General features: G+C 42.8%; 1 protein-coding gene across 7 annotated transcripts in view; it reads left to right on the plus strand.

The window, feature by feature from the left end:
• The window catches only part of EZH2 (enhancer of zeste 2 polycomb repressive complex 2 subunit), a 92,053-nt gene that overhangs the window by 59,489 nt on the left and 7,839 nt on the right, over positions 1–24,725 (plus strand). For all 7 annotated transcript variants that reach the window (XR_008310449.1, XM_053265737.1, XM_053265736.1 and 4 more), the window contains 6 exons: positions 6,615–6,778; positions 11,350–11,441; positions 19,636–19,876; positions 21,354–21,523; positions 21,963–22,057; positions 23,857–23,897. Coding sequence is in view for 6 of the 7 variants with exons in the window: in XM_053265737.1 (XP_053121712.1) it covers positions 6,615–6,778; positions 11,350–11,441; positions 19,636–19,876; positions 21,354–21,523; positions 21,963–22,057; positions 23,857–23,897 (803 nt within the window). In the remaining variant the exon portion in view is untranslated. The remainder of the gene's footprint in view (positions 1–6,614; positions 6,779–11,349; positions 11,442–19,635; positions 19,877–21,353; positions 21,524–21,962; positions 22,058–23,856; positions 23,898–24,725) is intronic.

Consider the following 24,725-nt stretch of genomic DNA (forward strand, 5'->3'; position numbering starts at 1 on the left):
ATCAGCATTGACTCCGAGGGTGGCTTCGACTAAGCAGTTGAAATCCTCAACATCCGCTTCGACATCAAAGGCTTTCAAAAGTCCCAAACAGCTAACTTCTTCTGGGCACCTGAAGTTGAAAGTAAAGAGACTATCTGCAAAGGAAGCCCCTTCGGCTCCCAAGACTAAGAAACCGAAGACCATCGATCTAACAGAGGATCAGACACCTTCTCCTGCTCTACAGACCATTGATACTGACCAACCAGAAGCCCCAGCTCTGAGGGAAGTTCTCGACATTGACCACCCCTCGACACCGATGATCATCTCAGCATCGAGACCGAGGTCGATATTGCCAGCACCCCGACACCAGTGCATTCTTTGGTGCCTTTCACCGCCTATGGATCGACACCGAAGGAAATTGTCGACACCAAAAACACGGTTGACAGCGGTTCTGAAAACACCATTGACGACTGGACATTCCAGTGTTGTCGGCATCGAGACAAGTTACATCTCAATATTGACCACCTGCCCCCACTTTCGAAGTTAAGGAAAACGAAGACAATGGTGACCCTGGTTTAGACCCATCTATGACTCAAACCTTACTTTCCATATTAGATTCCAGTGTAAGTACTCTTTCCATGACTACTTTCAAGTTCTTCCTGCCTCAGAGCCCCGAGCATCCTGTAGAAGACCCAGAGGATACCTTGGCCCCCACACTGGTTCCAGCCATAGAGCAACCCACTACCACTCGACCACTGGTATGTTATGCCCAATCCGTGGCTCACCTGACCACTACTTCTTCGTGGCATGCTTGTGGCTTTTCTCACCGCACCACGCCTCCTACTATTCTGGCTGGTGCAGACATAGACTCATCCTTTCCGGGTTTTCCCTATGATTATCAGGAACACAGACCATGGAAGCCTTCACAACCAAAGCCTTACTACCCCTTGACATCATCTCTCACACAGGTACTACTGGTTCACACTTTGGCAAGTGGGGATGCCACTGTCTCTCACTACAAGCCTGTTACATGTAGCAAATCAATGTCGACCCAAACTATTACGCCACCTCCTGTGCATAAATTGGTGTCTACAACTACTCAGCCAGTGGTCCCTGACCCTAAGCCAAAGAAGATGACCACAGAGACACAAACACAGACAAAAATCAAACCATAAGATGGTTTCTACTGAAACCCAAACACCTGAGCTTACGTCACTGGCACATTCAGTTTCTGATAGTAATCATGGCTCTTCAGATTTTGAGTTGGATAACAAAGATTTGGACAATTTGGCTGATACTCCAACAGACGTGCTACTGGTCACGCATGTCTGCCCTACGGAGAAGATCAAAGCATACCACCAATAGAGATGGCTGAGGCCCTGGGTCCAGACTTAAAATCACAATTGGTCACCATTGATGACCCAGTTTATAACTTCATGGTGAAATCACAATCCACACAGCCATAGCTTTACCAGTTCTTCCTGTGATCTCCAAAGCGGCGCAAAGTTCATGGGAGGTTATACACATCTCCACGCCTACCTCTAAGAGATTGGGGAACTTATATCGGGTACAAGAAGCAGAAAACACTTAACTTTTGAAGCACCTAGCCCCAAATTCACTGGTCATCGATTTTGTGACATCTGCAAAATCGGGGGAAAGTCACAACACCTGGGGATAAAGGAGGATGAAAATTAGACCTCATGGGCAGGAAAGTGCACTCCACCGCCTGCCTGGCTATCAAGGTAGCTAATTACTCTGCCTGCATGGCAAAATATAATCATTGCCTATGGGAGGACCTCCAACAAGATTTGGACATGTTATCGCCTGAGGATTAAAAAAAAAAAAATTCAAACAAACCATGGTGAATTCGTTCACATTGACATGTCAACAACTTAGCATGGCAAAACACTCAGCTAAAACAGAGTCCAGGTCTATGACAACTGCTGTCTCCCTTACGGCATGCCTGGCTGTTCTCTTCCACCCTACAGGCTGATATAAAAGAAAAAATAGAGGGCCTTCCCTTCAGTGGGAAAGGTCTTTTCAGTGAGGAGTCTGACTCCACTATGGAGAAATTTTAAAAATCGAAACTCACAAAGACCTTTACAACTGCTTCCAAATCGACATACTCCTCAATATACAGGTCCTACTCCAAGCAGAGACCCACATATAAGCAACAAGACAAGAATGACTTCAGGAAACAATATCACCCTTACAACAAACATCCATATGTGAACAAAAATAAAAATAACTAAGGTTGGCATACCAAGCAAGCGGAGCCTCAGAAACATCTTTGAGGCTTGCAACCGCCCACTGTTACAGTTATATCTTCCAGCCAATTCCATCTTGGCAATACCTCACCCATCATGGGCAATAACATCATGGCAGGCAACCAGCTCCACCAGGTTTGCCACCCCATTATTACCTATTGCCAACACTATCAGATTGGTACTCCATGCCCCTGCATGGCACTGCATAACATCGGACCGCTGGTCCTGAAGATAATTTCAATGGGGTACGCCATAGAATTCAAGATGATCCCAAAGTTTTCCGGGATGCATTTTACACAACCAGTTCGGTCACTACAGGAAGAGATGAAGGAACTATTAGCAAAGGGCAATATTGCCCCTGTGCAGTGGGCACACAGCCAGGAAGGTTTTTACTCTTGTTCACAGATACTCAAGAGGGGAGGCGGAATCCACCCAATCGTGGACCTTTGCCGCTTAAACAAATGTGTCCATGTGAAAAAATGCTTCATGACAGCGTTACAGAAGATATTACCACTTCTATATCAAGAAACTTGGCTTGTAACTCCGGGTTTAAGGGATGCGTACTTTCACATCGACATCAGGAAGGACGACAGAAAGTACCTAAGATTCACTGTAGGAGAGCAAATATACCAATACAAAGTGTTACCCTTCAGCCTTTCCACACACACACACACACCCCATGTATTTACCAAGTGCATGGCAGCAGTAGTGGCTCATCTGAGGATGCAGGGTATTGCGGTTCACCCATATTGGCTCATAACATCGACAACTGGCTTATAACATCGAAAGACCAAAGCGAGTTATGTTCTCAGACATATGTGTTAGATCTCCACGATCTGAGGATCCAGGTCAATTGGGGAAAGTCTCATCTAGAGCCAGTAAGCACCATAAGCTACATTAGGGCTGTACTCCACACTGAAACGAAGAAGGCGTACTTACTCCAACACTGCATCAAGGAGATGGTCCAGGATTTCCATCAGCATCCCATGCAGACTGCCCATTACATACAACATTTATTGGGTCTCATGGCATCATGCAAGACAGTAGTACATCATGCTTATCTAAAGATGTGGAAACTACAGCTTTGGTTTGTTTCGATTTTCTGCCCAAACGTATACAACCAACACGTACGCCTCGAAATCCCTGCTCAGATATTATTATTTATTTATTATTATTATTTTATTTTACATATTTTTATACCGCCCAAAACTTAAGTCTCTGGGTGGTTTACAACAATATTAAACTCTTTGGGATAGTGGACAAGCATGGGCAATCTCTTGGGTGGTGTTCCTTTTCAATTAATGAGTCCTACTATTTGGATCACGACAGATACATTGCTGATGGGCTGGGGCACTCACTGCAATGGCCATCAGATACAAGACAAGTGGAGCTTTTACAGCAAAGAAAATTCCACATCAGTTTTTTTTAACTCCTTGTTGTGTTCCAAGGAATGAAGACTTTGCTATCATTTCTGAGGGGCCAAATAGTACAAGTTAAACTGGACAACACTACTGTTTTGGTTTATATCAACAGACAGGCAGGAACAGTGTCATGATCCCTCTGTGCCCACAACCTGCAACTTTGGCACCTGTGCATCTGGCATCTGATTTACCCCTTAGCAATTCACATAAAGGGTCTGGACAATGTTTTAGCAGACAGCCTAAGCCACACCTTTGCTCATCAGCAGCACCACAAGTGGGAGCTGAAGCGGGGCTACATCGCTCTCCCCTTCAAAACCTGGATGTATCTGACCATAGACCTATTCACGTCAAGTAATATGAAATGTGTCTGCTTCTGTTCCAGAGCAGGACATGATCCATTGTCATTAGGAGTTGCCTTTCAGATGGATTGATTGAAGACAATCCCTTGCATGTTTTCCCCACAGCCCTTGATAGGGTGCATGGTAGCTCAGCTACTGACTACTCAGGTGGCATGCATTCTGGTAACACCATGGTGGCCAAGACAACCATGGTTTCCACTTGTATCCAAACAATCCAGAAACCAGTACCTCCGATTGCCACAGGAAACAGATCTTCTGACTCAAAACAATGGCCAGGTGTTGCATTCAGACAGACTCTCACTGTGCCTGACGGCATGGCTAATAGACTTCTAGCAAAGATTCTACTTAACCAATGCAAATTGCAAACCTTCCACAAGATGGAATTACTTGGGGAAATGGCTGTGGTTCAAGTCTTATGCTAAGGTGAGAGGTTCCAAGCCCAGACAGGCTAACATAAAAGAAGTTCTTCTCTATTTGACAACCTTAAAATCTCAAGGCTTGGCTAATGTCTCATTGAGAGTACACCTTGCTGCACTATCAGTATAACACCCTGGTTGCGATGGCAAGATACTCTTCTCTCGCCCTGATAGCAAAGCATTTCTGAAAGACCTGATGAAGTTATATCCTCTTGTATATACCCCAGTCGCACACAGGAATATCTCTTTAGTCCTCTATGCACTAAAACAAGCCCCGTCCAAACCTATGAGGACTGCCACTACTAAACTAGTAACCTTGAAGATGGCTTTCCTTATAACCATCACAATGGCTAAAAGGGTCAATGAACTGATAGCTCTACGTATAGATTCACCATTTACCCAAATCTACCAGGACAAAGTACTACTGTGTATGGACCATGACTTCCTACCCAAAGTGGTATCTGATTTCCATCTTAACCAGGACATCTTGCTATGAATGTTCTTTAGGAACCCATCCGCTCCATTAGGGAAAGCTATGCATTCTTTAGATTCCGTAGAACTCTACCTGGATCATACAAAGATTTTCAGGTCTACCAAATGCCTTTTTATCACTTACAAAGCTTGGCCAAAGATGTATCCTGCATCTCTAGACAACGTATGTTCCACTGGCTAGTGGAACTGATTATCGGTGAAGTGTGCCGTTGAGCTGAACGTCAACTCCTGGCGACCACAGAGCCCTGTGGTTGTCTCTGGTAGAATACAGGAGGGGGTTAACATTGCCATCTCCCGCACAGTATGAGATGCCTTTCAGCATCTTTCCTATATTGCTGCTGCCCAATATAAGTGTTTTCCATAGTCTGGGAATCATAGCAGCGGGGATTCAAACAGGCAACCTCTGGCTTGCTAATCAAGTCGTTTCCCCACTGTGCCATTACGTGGCTTGGAACTGATTATACTGGCCTATAAATCACAGAAAATAGACCCTCCAAGAGCTATCAAGGCCCACTCCACGTGTGCCTATGCTTCTTCGGCTTCACACTTATCTGGCATATTGCTTAAGGATATCTGTAAGGCAGCAACATGCATGGTCCACAGAATTACATTTGTAACATTATGCCATAGATCTTTGCTCTGCAGTGGAGGCTAACTCTGGGAGAGGCATATTAAAAAGGATGTTACAATAACTACTGCACCCTCCTCCTCAGGGAGCTAACTAAACAATTCTTATGGATCTCAATGGATCACAATCCAGATAAACCCGTTGTTCACCTGTAACTTATGATCTGATAGTGATCCGTTGACATCCATCAGATCCTCCTGTCCACCCCACCACAGTAGCATTGGGCTATGAGCATAATGAGTGTGCAGATCTTACCCCAATAATGAACTCGCCATTTAAGGATGCTTGTCCTCATTTGCGGTCTTCCAAGAACTGAAGAGCATAGCATCTGACCCGCCTTAAATAGTCTGTGTTGAAGCTGTGGAGGTGGGGTGCCTTGAGGAGTTGCAGTATTCCATCCGTGAGGATCCTGCGCAGGCTCTGTACCCATTCTTATGGATGTCAATGGATCATTATCAGATCATAAGTTACAGGTGAACAATCTTTTCCCCTCTTATTTCTGCCCTTTAAAGCCTTTTTTCCACCTCCAGGAACCTAAATCCCAATTCCCATTGCCTCACGTTCTCACTATCCACAGTTGTAACTGAGAATGGAATCCCCATGGATAATGAAGGCTACCTGTATAGGATACTTGTTTACTAACATAGAAATTGACAGGAATGCAAAGACATGATCCGGCAAAGTTAAGTCCCATTAATTTCAGTGGGAGAGTTGAGTGCATTTATAATTCCTACTCCCCCACTTGAAACTGATAGGATTTTCAGTAGACAATGCTCGTACTCAGTGCTAATGTGCTATACTATCCAGTTCTAGTAACATCCTTTTATGATAGCATAAAATACTGTTCAGTTCAGGTGACATTGTAGACTGATGAAAATGTTCCTTGGCAACAAATAATAGAAATGGTTTTAGCCAGATTAAAGTATTTTTGTTAGTCAGTATATGTTGTTTCATTCAGATGGGTTACTCTTTACATGAAAGGGCAGCAAAATGGTACTTTCTACTTTATAAAACTGCAACATTTAAAAAACAACCACCACCTTTTTCTGTAGATACAAAGAACTCACAGAACAGCAGCTTCCAGGAGCTCTTCCTCCTGAATGTACACCAAACATAGATGGGCCAAATGCCAAATCTGTTCAGAGGGAGCAAAGTCTGCACTCCTTTCATACCCTCTTCTGTAGGCGATGTTTCAAATATGATTGCTTCTTACACCGTAAGTGCAATAGTAGTTATTTTGTATCTGTGCTTAGTATTTTGTAAGTATACACACTTTGTAAGTATACACATATGGGTGCATGTGTGGAGTTGGTTCCTCTGTTGTTGAAAGGAGACAGCTTTATATGCTTTGGAGCTCTTGGATGTGCAAAAAGCCATTGGACTAAGCTGGCCAAATTGAATATCTCAAAGAGCGTACATGTTTCAGTGGATCATTTGGTCTTGGAACTTAATGTAGCTGTTGCACTAAGAGTGGAGATGAGGCCATAGTTCAATAGTAGAGGCACATGCTTTGCATACAGAAAATCCTATGTTCAGTCCCTGGCATCTCCAGGTAGGGCTGTGAAAACATCCTGCGGAAACCTTGGAATTCTGCTGCCAGTCAGTTGTAGATTATGTTGAGCTAGATAGACCAACAGTCTGATTCTGCATAAGACAGCTTTATATGTTCATTTTCTGTATGCTTTCAACAGCTGTGGAAAGTACAAAAAAGCTGGGAAGCATTCACAAAATGCCAGCAAAAGAGAGAACACATCTTGGGATGCTTGTCAATATGTGATGCTTTATATTAAAAGCACAACCAGGTTTCATTTTGCTTCTAGTAAGAAAGGAGTATTTTTCACAAGATCTCTTGTAAGATTTTTCAGACAACATACTTGCCCCTGAAGAGGGCCTTTTTGGCCAAAAACACATTGAGCTTTCAATAAAGTATGTAGTAGCATACATTTACAAGCATCATGACACTTGTCTTCAACATCTGTGGCCACATTCTGCTTAACTGCTTATAATTGTGCCTTAGAAATACCAAAGTTTTTATGTGTTGTCTTTATGCATTTCAAACCGATGGGTTTGTGCATGTGTACAACCATGAATTGGAACCTTTTAGAGCTTTTCCTCATAGGTTTGGCACAAATCCTGCCCCTAGTGACATCACCAACCGTCCACTTCCCATCTAATTTCCTCAGTCTTTCTTTGACTGCTACCGTGTGTGCCTTGAAGGAGCCTTTTCTCTTCCAGAGTAGGAAGGTATCAATTGTAGTGGGTTGTGATGCCCACTTGCTCCCTTGTGAGCAGGACTTCTAAAGAAATGAAAGTATCCGATACGGCCTCTGGTAAGATCCTCCCAGTTCTGGTCTTGCCTTGCTCCCAGGAACAGGACTTCACAGTAGCTCCAGCATTTTTTCTTCATTCTACCTTCTTCTTCCAGCTAAGTAATTTTCCTCTCTTTTCCTACTACCTTGTTGCTCTTGTCTCCATTTTCCCCTGGAAAAAAAAAGATCATGTAAAGAGTGTGTCCCACTCTGTCCCTCTTTGAGGACATGGAACAAGGACCATCCACACAGCAAGACCGGAGCAGAGCTAAGCATAGAAAACGGGACCACAACCACATGGCCCCAAAACACTCACTAGCCCTGCCACCAGAGGGCCATGCGGTGCAGCAAAAATGAAAGTGCACAAGGCAACAGGCCACGCGTTACTCTTCTTCCTCCGCAATGAGGAGAGCAGAGTGCACATGCCTCTCGGAGTTGAGGAGCACACCAATACTGGTGCACCTCAGAACTGTGAGCAGCTCGAGGATAGTACTGAACTGGCCCTGCCCATGCAGTCCGTTGCCTCAGGGATAGAGGATGCAGGGGATGCCTCAACACCAGCGGGCTCCCCTCTTTCTGACCAACCAGGACCAGTGCAGACAGTCACACAACAGTGGTCATGATCCACCCTGCACCTCCCAGACTCCTTGGTAACCATGAGTACCCCTGCCCCCGTGGAGGGCCCCTTTGAGACCCCAATGGAAGCAGCACTGGTTGAACCAGTCATTCCAGGGCAAGGTCCCCAGGATACAACTCCAGCAGCTCCTGATCTCTTCCCAATCTCTCTCTCCTTACACAGGGAGTGCCTGCCACCAGACATTTCACAATGGATCAGAGATATTTGTGTCTAGGGAGCTACACCAGTACGAAATAATCAGGGGTACTGCTGCTAACAGTCGTGGCCCACTGATCCCATTCTGAACACAAGGCCAGCTGAGGTTAACAGGAAAAGCTCCCAGTCATCTGTCCTGTCCAGCCCTGCAGGCCAGGCCATTCCAGAATGGGAGAGGGGCAGATTTAGACAGAAACCACCAACTAGGTGACTCCACCTTAGATCATGCTCTTCAGACAGTGGCTGCCAATTCTCTCCAGGCCAAAGAAGCCATTAGAGGATCCAGGACTCGTAGGAGGAACAGATCACCTATTCTGCCTGACAACAGGAGTACTGATAGAGCATTCTGACCAGATGTGCTCATTGTGCCAAATACTCTCCAATACTCTATAGATTTACAATCTCAAAGGATTTCCAGTCCTCCAAGGCCCATATCTGTGAACTCCCTTTCTGACTACTCCATCCACACCAGGAGGGAATCTATAGCACAAGCCAGTGCCCATGAGGGCTCTCTCCATTCCAACTTTGACCACCAGAGGGCCAGTCTGGTTCATACTTTACCAGACATCATGTCTCAGATCACTCAGGAGTTAACACCAGTCCCCCTCTATTCATAATTCTGTATGCTCTGGAATCAGCATCCCAAGAGGCCCCTTCAAATGAAGAAGTGGAACGGTCCTCAGATGAAGGCACACAGTCCTCTGAGCCTCTTCCAAAACCCCTGCTAACCTGGCAAAGAGGCGCCTTCTTATGTGGTGATTCTCTTTATTTAGCAAGGGGAGAATAACTGGTCCTATCCACCCCCAGCACAGTACCTCCAGTGACTGTTGCTGGTGTCTATCTTATGTTTCTTTTTAGATTGCAAGCCCTTTGGGGACAGAGATTTATCTTATTTATTTATTATTCCTCTGTGTAAACTGCCCCGAGCCATTTTTGGAAGGGTGGTATAGAAATCAGATAGATAATAATAAATAACTTTAAACATGAGGACTTTGAAAGGTTACTAACTGAGACTTGTAAGACATTACACACTAATCCTGAATCAGTTATACAGAATGAATGAATCTTTATTATGGTGAATGACCCATAACAAAAGCAAGACAATACAACTAGTTTTGCAAAATACAGAAGTGTGGGGAATAGTGAACCAATCATTCAAATACCATTTATTATTATCATTATTTATTCGACAATATAGACAACACTGTAGACAAAACATCACAGCTGACCCATATTTCAACTGAAGGGTTGTTGAGTGTCTTGCCCCTTTATGATGGGTAAGCTATGTATACACCAAAATGCCCAGATTTCTTGACCCCTTGAAAGAGATGAATAGCTGCTATTGGGATGGTTCACACTGAGCTTGGCCTAGACTCAATGAGAAGCATCACCATCAGAAGTTAAGTTCTATGCTTCAGGCATAGATTTCCTTAATAGCTTCAGGCAGAGACAAAGTCTTACTTAAAAACAAGTCTTTGTTTCAGAGCTTACTACAACTGGAGGTGGAAGCCACTAGGGATGTGCATGAACCGATTCGGCACCTTCTTTGGGAAGTGCTGAACCGGCTCGGGCGTCCACAACTGAACCGGTTTGGCAGGGCAGGGAGTGGTTCCTTAAAAAGCACCCCTCTGCCACCCCACCACTTTTCCAGGCGTAGTGCTCACTCTACCAAAGGCTGCTTGTGCAGTAGCCGTGTGTGTGCCGACACTGCACATGGGCTGCAGGAAACAACGCCACTGCCATGCACAGCCTTTCGTAGAATAAGTGGTAGGGCAGTAGCGGAGCAGGTAAAGATCTCCCTTTAAAGGGAACTGCTTCCCACCCACACCTGCATGAGTTTGTGCGCATCCCTAGAAGCCATAAGAACAATTAACTCAACCAGTATGAGGGACCAGGCACGCTTCTGTATGAAGATCTATGCAAGGACCCTGTACCAGCCAATACAACTAGTTTTATAAGTTTTAATTATGATAATTGTTTGTAGCTTTCTGATTGGATCTTTACATGCTTAAGCACATGACACAACCAGTCCCCCAAGAATATATATGCCACGTCAGGATATCAGTCGATTGTGGTCAATTGTTTACTGTCTTATTGCCTCCATGTTGAAATATTCATTCCCCTACTATCTATTTTTCACTTAACACTACCTAACTGCAAAGCAGTTCCTAGCACAAGCTGTAAAAAATATGGCCTATCACCTGATAGCGCTCAAGCATGCCAGCAGTAGAGTTTAGTTAAGCTAGCAAATTCTCAAATCAGTAGCTACTGCCAAAATGCTCTCCAATAATCGGAAATTATGTACTGGATCTCCAGCACCCTTAAAATCCCTGCAGAACTTTTGATCAGAGCCATTTTGTAATAATGATTCTTAAAGTCTTGTAGTGCAGATATTAAGTACTGAAAGTTGCAATAATTCATACTTCATTACCCCGGCAATGCTAAGTAGTCAGGGCAGGAGTATCAGTAACTTCTTGTGTTAAGGTTTTCATACTACTTGAAAAGAAAGAAGCTTTGTTTAAATGAAAACTCATTATCATTAGACTTTCAGTATAATTATTGTTGCCTTGTAAAAATTTAGTGAAAATGGTAACTGAAGCTATTTCTTGGAGCCAGGCTTATTCCAGTCTTTTACATTTTCTATAGCATTCCATGCAACTCCTAATACTTACAAACGGAAAAATACAGAAACTGCAATCGATAATAAACCTTGTGGGCCACACTGCTACCAACATCTGGTAAGACATCTTGTTTCCTTGGCTTAAGAGTTTTGAGTTTCCTTTTCTTAACTCTTGGGTGGGAAAGAAAGTATATCAGCTGATAAAATTGATTTTATTTAACTATATAATGAAAGAAATAAAGTTTGAGATTTGCTAGATGCTTTTTGTAAGGTTCTATGAACGACACCATCTTGTCATTCTCCAAATGTGCTTCCTCCTTCCCTCTTCCTTTTGGTCCACAGCACTGAAGACTGGGCAGATAGGAGGGGCCAGGAGATCTTTCTACCTGCGTTGTTGGACAGGTTGGACCAATCAGTGGGATTGAGAAGAACTTTGGGCGGGGGAGGGGGGCTTCAGCACTATTCTTGAATGTTACTACTACTACTACTGGCTTTGGATAGAAATCTTGGCTTATTTCAGCTTTAGCCATGTTGTCTGTTTCATTTGGCTAGAGAGGGAGCTGAACAAACTGGTATTGTTGTGCCTGATCATCACTAGCTTGGCAGGAGCAGCAGGAGCACATTTGTGAACTCTGCAATAAAAAAAAATGGTAATTTTCAAATTCTGCAGTTGATATGTTTTACACATTTGTTGACATAATACTGGCCTGGAAACATGTGGTGTTATGGAATTCTGAAGACAATCTTGCAAAGATAGGACTCTGTGAGCAATTTCCCCTGTTTACTCCTCCCTTCATTCTCTTGTAAGTTCCGTAGAGTAGGGACCTGCCTTTTGATTTTCATTCCTTGTAAAGCATCATTCATATGGATGATGCTGTGTGTATTTATAATGATTATGCACTAGAATAAGTGGGCATTAAGCACTTGTGAAATAGATGGAAATGGAGTCACAAATGGAAGACACATGAGGTGGTGCCATAATGTTAGGCACTCTGTGGCTGTTTAGTAAAAACTGTCAAATGCTGTTTAGTTTCTGCATCCTCCAGAATTTACAGAATCTGAGTATAGGCAGACATCCACACTTCTCATGTGAGGCTGGGTGACTTTTGAGTACTCTCATTTATTCAGCTATTCATTTGAGCAGCAGAAATCAATCTTTCTCGATTGTTAAATCCCAACATTCAAACTGCAGAGCCAACAATATTCCAAGAACTCAGCAGATCAAACTCTCTGGTTGATCTTTTCTAATGATCACCTATCTACAGTGGCACAGTAGTCCTATGCCTCAAGATACCATCTTGCCTAAACCGGGCTTAGCCTGAATCTTATCTCCATGCTTACATTTCTTGAATGCCACATCTGGATTTTGTGTATGCTCAAGGATACCAGTAAGAATAAAAACCACTTTATTTATGGGAAAGAGGTCCATATGCAAAAGGTCCATACATTATTTCAAGATGCTGGCATGTTAAACTATGATATGACCTTGTATTTAGGCCTTACATGCATCCAGTACTATGGCCTCAGATGCATTGAGTGCAAAAAATCCCCCTTTATCTCACTACTTACTTGAGTTCTAATTCTCTCGTTTTTAAAAGTGTTAAAATGCCATCTCTTATTATGTGAGGGAGTATCCATCTGTAAACCAAGAGTAATTGGAGCATGACCAGAAATAGCTATGTTATCTAGTGTACTATGGCACTATATTTTTGATATTAAGAAGTAATCTAGCCTAAAACAGTTCTTGTAAATAGGAGAAACAAGAGTACTTCCTCTCATCGGGGTGTGGTACATGCCATATATCTGCAGACCCAAATCAGACCCACATGCATGCAATTTTCATCTTGCCACAAAGCCTATTTTACAAGGTTAGAGGCCAGTAGAACAGGGTTCACTGTTTTGTTGAAATGTCCACCAACTGTCAGATGGCCACTAGGGCAGCAAGTAGTAGAAACACTAATGAACAATATCTGGTGCATCCATATTTGGACTGTAGATATTCAGTAATGCTAACATCATGGTTGGAAGATTCACGAAAACATAAGCAAACAGTCTGTAATTTCCTACTGAACCTGCATGTTTGAATGTTTATGAATTAGAATAATCACCCCAATTTTGTTGTAAAGTCACTGGCTGTGACAATTTAGTAGAAAGTTATTGATTTTAATGGGGCTGCTCATAAGCAATTTAGTTAGTATGTCAGCCACTGGCAAAAATTTCACTGATCCAATCTCTGAATATCCTGTCCTTGTCAACTGGCAGCATGTTGATTTCCTGAAGGAATTTCATTTCAGTTTTTTCAGTTTGGTCAAAATCTCCCAGCATTTGGACTGCTCAAGCCTTTTTCATCCTAGCTGGCAATATTAAGTGTCATAGAAGTGGAGCAAGAAGAAAATATCTCGGATGGAGAGGAGGACACCACAGAAACCCTATTCACTCTAGAGCTGGAGATACTGCCATCAGACCAAAATTTCATAATGTGAAATGAGGACAAAGCATGTACGAACTGTGGATCTTGAGTGCTATTTAGTGTGCATCCAAACTGCCAAGAAAATAAATATCACTTAATGATACATAAGCACACCTCAATTAAACCCTCCCATAATACTGCCATACTTGTACAATAAGGTAGAGAGCCAATAAGGCTGCATACCTCTGCAACCTCAAACAGACTGAGAAGATAAAGAGGATAGTGCAGAGGAGGAAGGAAGTGATCCAACCAGGGGGAGGGGGAAAACCAAGCTAGAACAAATAAATGGGAGTTAAGCACCTGACTCATACCCCCATACATAACAAAACTGCACATCCCAAGAAGGTGAAATAAAAAACTGCTCTGAGGACAAGGAGCCCACATAGTGGTTAGAGTGCTGGACTAGGACTGGGGAGACCCGAGTTCAAATCCCCATTCAGCCATGATACATGTTGAGTGACTCTGGGCCAGTCACTTCACTCTCAACCTAACCTACTTCACAGGGTTGTTGTGAAAGAGAAACTTAAGTATGTAGTACACCGCTCTGGGCTCCTTGGAGGAGGAGCGGGATATAAAATGTAAAATAATAATAATAATAATAAAAAGACCAAGATAATCCCAGTGGTAATTGGCACCCTAGGTGCAATTCCAAAACAACTTGAAGAGCACCTCAACACCATAGGGGCCACAGAAATCACCATCAGCCAATTACAAAAAGCAACTTTACTGGGAACAGCCTATATTTTGCGACTATATCTATAATAACCAACAGTATTGATGATAAAATCCAGCCATCCCAGGTCCTTGGGAAGGGCTCGATGTCTGAATAAAACAAACCAGTCAATAACACCTGTCTGACTGTGTAAACCAGAAATAATAAATAAATAAATAATAGCAAAACTGAGAGAAGGAATCCCAGGATCTAATGGGAAGAGATAAAGGAGAGTGAGAGAAATAAAAAGATAAAACGGCTGTAGGACCTAGTATCATGTATTATTCTACCAATAAGGAATAAGCTCTCCAGCTGGAGTCTCTAATAAAGAAATAGGATATTTAACTTCTAATTATAATTAGCATCAGTATGGTGCAGTTATCATAAAAAATTTAATATGAGGGGAATTAGGTGGGGAGGGAATGAGCACACATAAATATACACATACACGTGCATATGCATACATGAAAAAAGACCATACCCATGAATGGATGAGCATATCAATAAGTTTGCAGTAAATACATCATAAACTAGCTGACCCTCACAGAGCATCTGTGTGGTCTTTGGGGCCGGCTGACCCCCTGCCATCCTGTCCCATTCTCTCTTTCCCGCCCCCGCCCCACTCTCTTTCCCGCCCCGCCCCACTCTCTTTCCCGCCCCCGCCCCACTCTCTTTCCCTCTCCCCGCCCCACTCTCTTTCCCTCTCCCCGCCCCCGCCCCACTCTCTTTCCCTCTCCCCGCCCCGCCCCACTCTTTCCCTCTCCCCGCCCCGCCCCACTCTCTTTCCCTCTCCCTGCCCTCCCACTTTCTTTCCCTCTCCCCGCCCCCCGCCCCACTCTCTTTCCCTCTCCCTTCCCCGCCCCACTCTTTCCCGCCCCTTGCCCCACACTCTTGCCCGCCCCACACTCTTGCCCGCCCCCCTCCCCCTTCCCTACACTCTCCACAGGGCAGCTGCCCCACTTGCTTCCCCGCCCCCTTGCCCTCTCGCCGGCTCTCCTCCTCTCCCCTCACCTGACCATCCCGTTGCTGCCTCCTGCTCCTAGTGGCCGGACCGCCGCCGCCTCCTCACCTGGGACGGGTCAGGCCATGCTGCCGCCACCGCCTCCTCACCCAGGATGGGTCAGGCCGTCCTGCCCCCGGTGCCTTCCAGCGCCCAGCTGAGGCCGCCGATGCCTCCTTTCCCCAGACGGCCTGGCCAGGCCATCCCGCCCCCGGTGCCTACTGGCGCCCAGCCAAGGTCGCCGCTGCTGCCTCCTTACTCGGGATGGCCTGACCAGGCCAGGCTGTCCGCCCCCAGCACCTTCCAGCGCCCAGCCGAGGCCGCCGCTGCCTCACTCCAGACAGCCTGGCCAGGCCATCCCACCGCCACCTCCTCTGGCTGTTTTGCGGCTCGCTGCCGCCGCTGCCTCCATTTTTTCGCCAAAGGCCGGAATTCTCACAATGTGTCGTGAGAGTTCTGCCGCCAAATCCAGGAGGACACGCATGCCGGCTAAGAGAATTAAATATATAGATTATTAACTGTCACATTGTCTGTCAAACAACCAATCAATGGAGAATTTAAGTAGGAGATGGTGATGGCAATGGCAATAATTATAATAATAATTAGTAATAGACACAGCCATAAAAGTAAGATAGAGAAGTAAAATCTAAATCTATTCCTGTGTGCATAGGCTGCAGCTAAAGTAATATTCAAACATTCTGGATATAGAAAGTGACAATAAATATCGGGCAACATTTCATATCGCATTCCAGGCAATTAGCCTCTATATAACATGAGAAATGTGAAAGGAGTGAGTCAGATGCCTCACCATGAGCTTTTGAAACATTTGTAGCTGGGAAATCAGTCCCCTGCCACCATTTGAGGAAACTTTTAGTGCACGCCCTGATTCCACAAGCATCTTAGGGCGGTTGTGTTGGCTTGGCACAACAATCCTTCTGTCTTCACATCAGAATTGACAGTTAAAGATGTCACCCAGGATAAACAGCCAAGGATTTATTCTTCTTTGAAATAAAATATAACAGTTCTCTTCTTTCCACAGAGCTAAAGCACATTCTCCCAGTAACAGTATCACTCCAACCATCCTTAACTGTTACAAACGTCTTCCCCCAATCTGCATATGGAATCCCCACTGCCCAATCCCCACAGTGGCTTTGCTGCCTCTACTACATTCAGTTCAAAACCTCTAGTGTAACTTCATGCCTTACCACAAACACAAATACAAATAAATATTTTCTAATTGAAATTCTAGAACAAGAGACACCCCCATTTTGCCATAGAGAGTATCAAGTGGCATCTTTGGAGACTTTAAAGGGCAGAAAACAAAAAATAAGGGCTTAAGGCCATTCTCAGGATTTACACTGTGGCTGTAAATTGGATGTGAATCTCTTATAATGTATTTCTTAACTGGGTATGGGGGCATCCAAATTCAGTAAAAACTGTTCAGCTTCTCCTGTATTGACTAAGGAATGCAGACTGTTGGCAAGGCAAACACGGAAATTTGCTGCAAATTGAATAAAAGAACTGGACATTGCATTATTTAGTCATCTGATGAACTGTAGCAACATCTTTAGCATAATCAGGGAAGGTCATTATACATATGGAACTTTCACACCAATATACTCTCCTTTTCCCCACACTCTCTGCAAAATGTCTTTCACAGGAAATTGCAGGAATTTTGCTATGAATGCTCATGGTCTGCCCCCTCCACAAGCTGTGAGGATGGGTACTCTGTGTGTATGCTTTATTTCTAATAAATCCTGGGGAGGTTTAGCAATTACTAGATAAATGAATCAACAAAGTTAACGTGGTTGGGTTGCTCTAATCTTTCGCACCACCTACAGTTTTAATATTTCTGTGTGAATGACCTTCAAAATTGGCCACCTTTGCTTGGATAGTAGAGTTTTTAGCCTGCTTTCCCTGAGGAAAGGAATGCCTTTGAGATCACCCAGCATTGTGTGTGTGTGTCCCCGTGTCCCTTTCAACTTTGCAATGCCTGGACCAATATGAACCAAATTTGGTACAGTTCTAGGGATATCTCAGTGGCGTAGTTTGTGATGATGTAATCCACTCCGCTTCAAGATGGTGGACATGTAAATGCAAGTGGGAACTGATTTCGACCAAATTTGGTACAGTTGTAGGAATAGTGAAAGGAAAGTAGGTAGATTAGTTCTTACCAGAGCCCCTGGTGGCGCAGTGGTAAAACTGCCGCCCTGTAACCAGAAGGTTACAAGTTCGATCCTGACCAGGGGCTCAAGGTTGACTCAGCCTTCCATCCTTCCAAGGTCGGTAAAATGAGTACCCAGAATGTTGGGGGCAATATGCTAAATCATTGTAAACCGCTTAGAGAGCTTCGGCTATAGAGCGGTATATAAATGTAAGTGCTATTGCTATTGCTACCAGAACTTCTTGTTCTTCTTGTGCTCTTCAGCACTATCGGTTCAAAACTATACTTTCCCCATGTGACTGCTGAATGAGTTTGCTGAAGCTTGAAGTGAATCCACAGCAGATTTGATGGAGGCAATAGTCTCATTAAGATGTTAAATAAAAGGGAAGCTGTACCCATGTACAGCATCTCAAACAGGGCCAAAAGTTCTGCCCCACCCTGTCACTACCCTCCTCAGCCCACCGCTCATGCCTACAACTGTGTTCTACTGAAGAGGTGAATGCTGCTTCCGTGATAGCAGGCACTTGTGTGATCAGGAAGCTTGGGCACCTCAGCTTTCTGATCATGAAAGAGCCTGCCATCACGGAAGCAGCATTCGCCTCTTCATACTTCCAGTCCTGCTTGAGATGCTGTATGTGGGTAAAATGTGCCGTCAAGTCGATTTTGACTCCTAGCACCCACAGAGCCCTGTGGTTTTCTTTTGTAGAATACAGGAGGGGGATTTACCATTGCCTCCTCCCACACAGTATGAGATGATGCCTTTCAGCATCTTCCTATATTGCTGCTGCCTGATATAGTACCAGCGGGGATTCGAACTGGCAATCTTCTGCTTGTTAGTCAAGCATTTCCCCGCTGAGCCACAGTATCTCTTTTCCATGACTTCTGAATGAGGCTAATGTTTTTAGCCATTCTTTTAAAAAGAATTAGGATAGGAAGATCAGAGTCTCGTGGAGGGTTGAGGGGATAAGGGAGAGCTCAGCACTGAGCTTCCTGCACTTTCATTTCTCTGACTGCTGCTGCCTTTTTTTGTTGTTGCACCACTTTTGCACTGTCTTTGCATGACAAAAGATCTTTGATTAGCAGATATCTCATCCTCTGTAAGTGAAAATTTGTCTAGGATTCATAAAATTTAAATGAGTTTAGGTGCAAGATGGAAGTTTGAAGGACATTGCTTTTCATTTTTTCATCAGAGTGACCCAATGATAATCCCTGGAATTAAAAACAAACACACAAAACATTACCTGCAAGTGAATGTTCCTAATACTGCTACGCTACATTGAAAGGAGGAGGATTGCCAATGCCACTTCAGCTGTGGTTCAGATTCTGGAATTCTTATGATTAAGGCCATCATGATCCCTGAAAAGTATTACTATCAAGGACCTTCTATTCACAATTCTAGTTGTGTGATTGGACTGGGTTTCTCTTGAAGAACTTCATTTATATAGGGGGGTAATGAGACTGCCAAGCTGTCAAATGAACAGATAAGTAATGCTAAATGTTTCCCATGACCTCCCTTATCCAGCTGGCTTGTATAATGAACTTTCATTTATATTTTTGAAGAAAGCAAAGTTAAAGAAACTTTGTGTGACATTATATAATAATTAAAACATCATCCAAAGAACTGTGTGACTAATGGTGTGTACCGAAGGGAGATTTGAACTTGAATTTCTCAAAAAGCCTTGTCAAACAACTTTGGAAATTCCCCTTCACTTCAATGGTCCTCCATGCCATAAAGCAACCCTCTGCTGAAAATAAGAGGAATTTCCAACATGGTTTGTACATAGCATGACACGTCTGTCTGTCTGCATCTGCTGCTCAGAAAAGTCAAACCACCCACTGAACACATGCAAGCCCTGTCTGTGTCTGCAACATAAGTCTTTGGAACTACATTTTTTTACAACTCATCAACCCTACTACTTATTATCTTCTTAAAATCCTTGTCCTCTATGTGTGCGTTGATGTTTAGGAAGGAGCCAAAGAGTTTGCAGCCGCATTAACTGCTGAGCGAATAAAAACACCACCCAAGCGCCCAGGGGGCCGCCGAAGGGGAAGGCTTCCAAATAACACCAGCAGGCCTAGCACTCCAACTATAAATGTGCTGGAATCAAAGGATACAGACAGTGACAGAGAAGCTGGGACCGAAACTGGAGGTGAAAATAATGATAAAGAAGAAGAGGAGAAGAAAGATGAGACTTCAAGCTCCTCGGGTGAGACAGTGTTGCTCACTAGTTTACTTCCAAATAGCTTTTGTTGTTATTGGATATATTAAAAAATATATTATTAGGTCCCATAGATTTTTTTTAATGGAGTACCAGGCTAGGAAACAGCAAGTCGATTTCCCACCAGTTTAATTGCATGTATTATCCTGTAGGTTCTGCAAAGAACTAGAGTTTAAGGGCTGGGTTGTTGAAGAAAACTCCAGAATGTACAGATTTGCATGTTTTGTTTTTGTTTTTTTGTGTGGTTGAGATTTCGGTGACTTGAGCGAACTGCTAGAGTGCTACAATAAACGTTAAGGCTCCAGGCATGCCTCCTTCCAAGTTAGTCTTCTCTGAAGGCAGGTTATCTGACTTCCTGATACAGAGGGTGATTGGATTATTCAGTGATACTAATACAGAGAAATACTTGCTTTGAGGGTCTCTCTGCTTCATGGTGTCTGCTGCCACCGCTCAGATCTGTTCTGGGCAAGATCTGAGACCAAAAATTATCTTCTTTTCTGTTTGTTTGTATGATAGCATGGGGTATCTCTTCTGGTGATGCAGGAGAGGAATTAAAATGTATTTGTTTTTTTAGAATACTGAAAGGACAAGGGTGATGGTTACAAGGTTTCAGTGAAAAAAAAATCATAGTCATTTCTGGGTTTACACAAACATTTAACTCACAAATTACAGCAGTGCAGATATTTTCCAGATGTCACACAGTTAGGGTTCTTTTTTCTTTCCTCCCTACACTGCACATAGAGGTTAGGTGCCTGGCTTGATTACCTTGTTTCTGACCGGCCTCCCCTCTCAGGACTTTCAGGTCTTTTTTTGAACAGACAGTAGGCTTTCTTATAGAGAGCAGATTTACCCCTTGCTTCTCCTTGAGCCTCACTTCTCTCCCCTTCAGAGAAGTCCTTCCTGTTCGCTACTCCTTTTTCCCCTTCTTCTTCAAGTCTCCAGCTCACCAGACCAACTGAACTCTGATTTCCGTAACTGCTCTCTCTTCTGTCCTGCATTCCAAATGCGGTTTCTCTGTCCTTCCTGCAGGGGTCTTACTGTTGGTGCTGCTGCTGTTAGTCAACCTCCTGCATCTACTTACACTAACAGTTTACACAATTACAAACATATGTTTTCAAACACATATAAACACATTAAATAAATTAAGTAAATAGTACTAAAAATGTAAACAGTCACACCAACACTCTAAGGAAGTCATCGGCTGCACCCTTTGTATGTAACTGCTCTGGATTTGTTTCCAATTTATTCAAAAAAACTGTGTACCAGAGATGTTTAGGGAACACCAAATTAGACTCTATCAGAAGGGCAAAAGGAAACTATTAAGAGTCCCTTTAGGAGCCTAAGTAGTTATTTTATAAATAAAGTGGTATCCCATTGAAAAAATATTCTGTGTAGTGTATTGGTTTTCTTTCTGCATTTTTTCCAAGGGTTTTGAAAAATTGCTTCAATGTTCTTGTTATTGCAGAAGCAAATTCCAGGTGTCAAACGCCAATCAAGATGAAGCCAAATATCGAGCCTCCTGAGAATGTTGAATGGAGTGGTGCAGAAGCTTCAATGTTCAGAGTCCTCATTGGAACCTACTATGATAATTTCTGTGCAATTGCCAGGTTAATTGGGACCAAAACATGTAGACAGGTAAGAGCGAAGTGACAGCTAAAGAGAATACTTCTCAAAAAAGAGTGATAGAGTAGTGATACTAAAGTCTCTTTTCTGAGGACTTCAAATTTTTAGCATTTTTATAGTGTACAAAAAATAACTTATGTTTAATAAATCCTCTAATTTGCATTAGATTTTGCGTGGTCATCCGAGACCAAATTAATTCTATAAAGAAATAAATTATATGTTGCTTAAATTAAGTTCCATCAAGTTGGTGTCAACTCCTAGTGACCACAGAAATAGACTCTCTCCAGGATGATCTGTCATCAACTTGGCCTTTTAAGGTCTCTCAGTGGTGCATTCATTGCTGTCGTGTGTATGTTGCTTACATACACATCAATTTTATCCATGCTCTTATCCATGCTGACTTCATGGAAAATGGCTGAAGTGTCTTTGAGACATGTATCATTCTTTCTAGGTGTATGAGTTTAGAGTAAAGGAATCTAGTATTATTGCTCCTGCCCCAGCTGAAGATGTTGATACTCCTCCAAGAAAGAAGAAGAGGAAACACAGGTAAATGGGTTGTTTCAGCACTGAGGATGTCAGCAATATCTTGGCAAGCCAAGAACTAAGGCTTTTTAAGAGCAAAAAGGGAATTAAAACCACATTAATAAAATCCCTGCTGAAGGAGACTCAACTATTGTTAACTCTCACTATAGTAAATGTATTTTGTGAGAACAAAATCAAAACACATGTGCACTCATTGCCTCATCCTAAGACTTCCTGGACCTGAATATTGGCATCTTAGATGGGTTGGTCACAAACCTCCCTATGACATAACCTTGTATTTGTAATATAAGCATTGCAGAGAGATCCTAGTGGAACTTCATCATGTATAAACATCTTATTTGGCAAATAAGAAATCCTGCCTTGTATTGAGTCTCCTGAACTCTTCTGTTTTACTTCAAGTAATTAGAACAATATTCTGTACCCAATGTGAACCATGTTCCTCCCAGCTAATTGCCCAGTTGTCCCCCCCCTCCAAAAAAAAGTTAGACCCTCTGTAGTCTTATAAGAATTAGTAAGTAACAGAGAGAGGCCATCGATCTAGCTTTCTGACGGTCTACCTTGCAACCCCTCTAATTCATGTTCCCTACCAACCGCCTCTTATTAGAGAGGAGGGGATTTCCTGCTCTGAAATCTGAAAGTTGTTCGGGGGGGTGGGTTGTTGAATATTGTGAAGGGTCTTAGTATTTTTCTTCTTCTTCAACACCTCCACAGAATGCTTTTTATTAGTAGAATTTCAGTCTGATATAGGGATTGAACAAAAATAGGCCAGTGAAAATCTTGGAGAAGGAAGGAAATCTTAGAGCCACTGTGGTCCAATGGATAGTAAGATGACTTGGGATATTGTATGTAAGTTGTCCCTATTTTTAGCTTTAATTCCCCAACTGTAAATTAAGAAGAATTTACCATAGTATTGATATTTGAGTGGAAGAAATAGAAATCTGAAGTGTATTGTACACTAAGAGCAAAGCTAAAGTTTTACATCCCTTAGTATGTTTAAGTGTACTGAAATCAGTGGACAAACACATGCAATTCTGTGTTCTTTCTGGGCCTCAAGTTACTATGATACTAATTCATAGTCATTCACTCAGATGTATATTGAAGCGCATGGGGAATTGTGTGCACATAGAACTTCTGTGAACACAGCATAGAGAATACTGCCATGACTACAGAAATTTCTGCTGACTAGATCAGTGATTGTCTTTGTTCACATTAATGTGTGTATTCAAAGAAGGGTCTGCTGACATGGACAGGAAACATATGGTGTGAATCGATCCAGTGCTGAATAGAAATCAAATGTTTTGCATGCACAACAGGGCAGGGGTGTCTTTCATTTTCACATTTCACTTTCCTTCTGCAACAACAACAATAAATGTTTATATACCGCTTTTCAACAAAAGTTTCCAAAGCGGTTTACATAGAGAAATAATAAATAAATAAGATCTAAAAATCTCACATTCTAAAAGAAATGTAAGATAGACAACAGGAGCAGTCACTGGAGGTACTGTGCTGGGCGTGCAGCCCTCCATGTCTCTGAAAAATATGTCCCTGTGGTTCCCCGAGCCTCAGGAACATATTTTTAGGAGGCACAATGAGCTCAGAGGGAAGAGATTAGTGAAAATTGTCCCTCCTCTGTTAGGGGACAACATTTTTCTTTCTGTTAAGCTTTTTAAAATTATTATTTGATAAATGAAACCAAAGACTCTTTCATTCAAAGCTACTTTCAAGATCCAGCTGGATGACTCTGCTAAATTTTCCAGCCCAATGCAGCCTATAGACCTTATTGTGTTCTTGTGTTTTTACAGGTTGTGGGCTGCTCACTGCCGAAAAATACAGCTGAAAAAGGGTTAGCTTCTTTACACTCCACTTGCTTTTAAAATTCTAAGATTCTGCTTTTGTTTTTCAAGAAAGAAGTATTAAACTACATGAGGGCTTGAACTTGTACATCTCCAGATCTCGTGAATCTTTGTAGACAGGAGGGCTTCAGGAAATGCATGGGTTTATATTTTTAAAAAATGACTCGTGAAAACAAAGGGGCAAGTTAATCACAGCTAACTTGTTTCTATTTGATGCTTGGTGGAGATTGTCCTCGCCAACCCCAATCTTTTTTAAAAATACAGCCCATGGATATTCCCAGCCCTCTGGGGCTTCCACATTCATTTCAATGCAGGGAACTGAATTGTCCCTTTTAAAGTGGCGTGTACATGGAACTGCACCTTGATGTGAATGTGGGAGCCCAGAGAAACTTACGTATGTAATTTTAGTAGGACTCTGGGGGATGTAATGGACACATTACTTATTCATATAGTTAATACCATTACACAGAGATACAAAACTATAGGAGAAAACTGAAATTATGAATCTTGGGTGGTTTCACCATGTAATGTTGTTTTGTAATTTGAATAAAAAATAAAAAATTGTACCCAAATGTAGGGTACAAAATGAATATGTACATATACAGGCCTAAGCTGCTCATATAATTCAACAGTTTACCAGGTCAGTATCTTAAGTTGCAAATAAATCCTCAAACCATCATACCTAAGTGTGTTCCTGTTAACACTGGACTTGAACACAAAAATTTAACAAACGAAAATCACATCTACCTCAGATTCTCCTTCTCCTGTAATACAGCTCTGATATTAAAAAATGCTTCCTCTGCTAAATACCCAACATT

Source organism: Hemicordylus capensis, chromosome 6, assembly GCF_027244095.1.
Source record: "Hemicordylus capensis ecotype Gifberg chromosome 6, rHemCap1.1.pri, whole genome shotgun sequence".
Lineage (NCBI taxonomy): Eukaryota > Metazoa > Chordata > Lepidosauria > Squamata > Cordylidae > Hemicordylus > Hemicordylus capensis.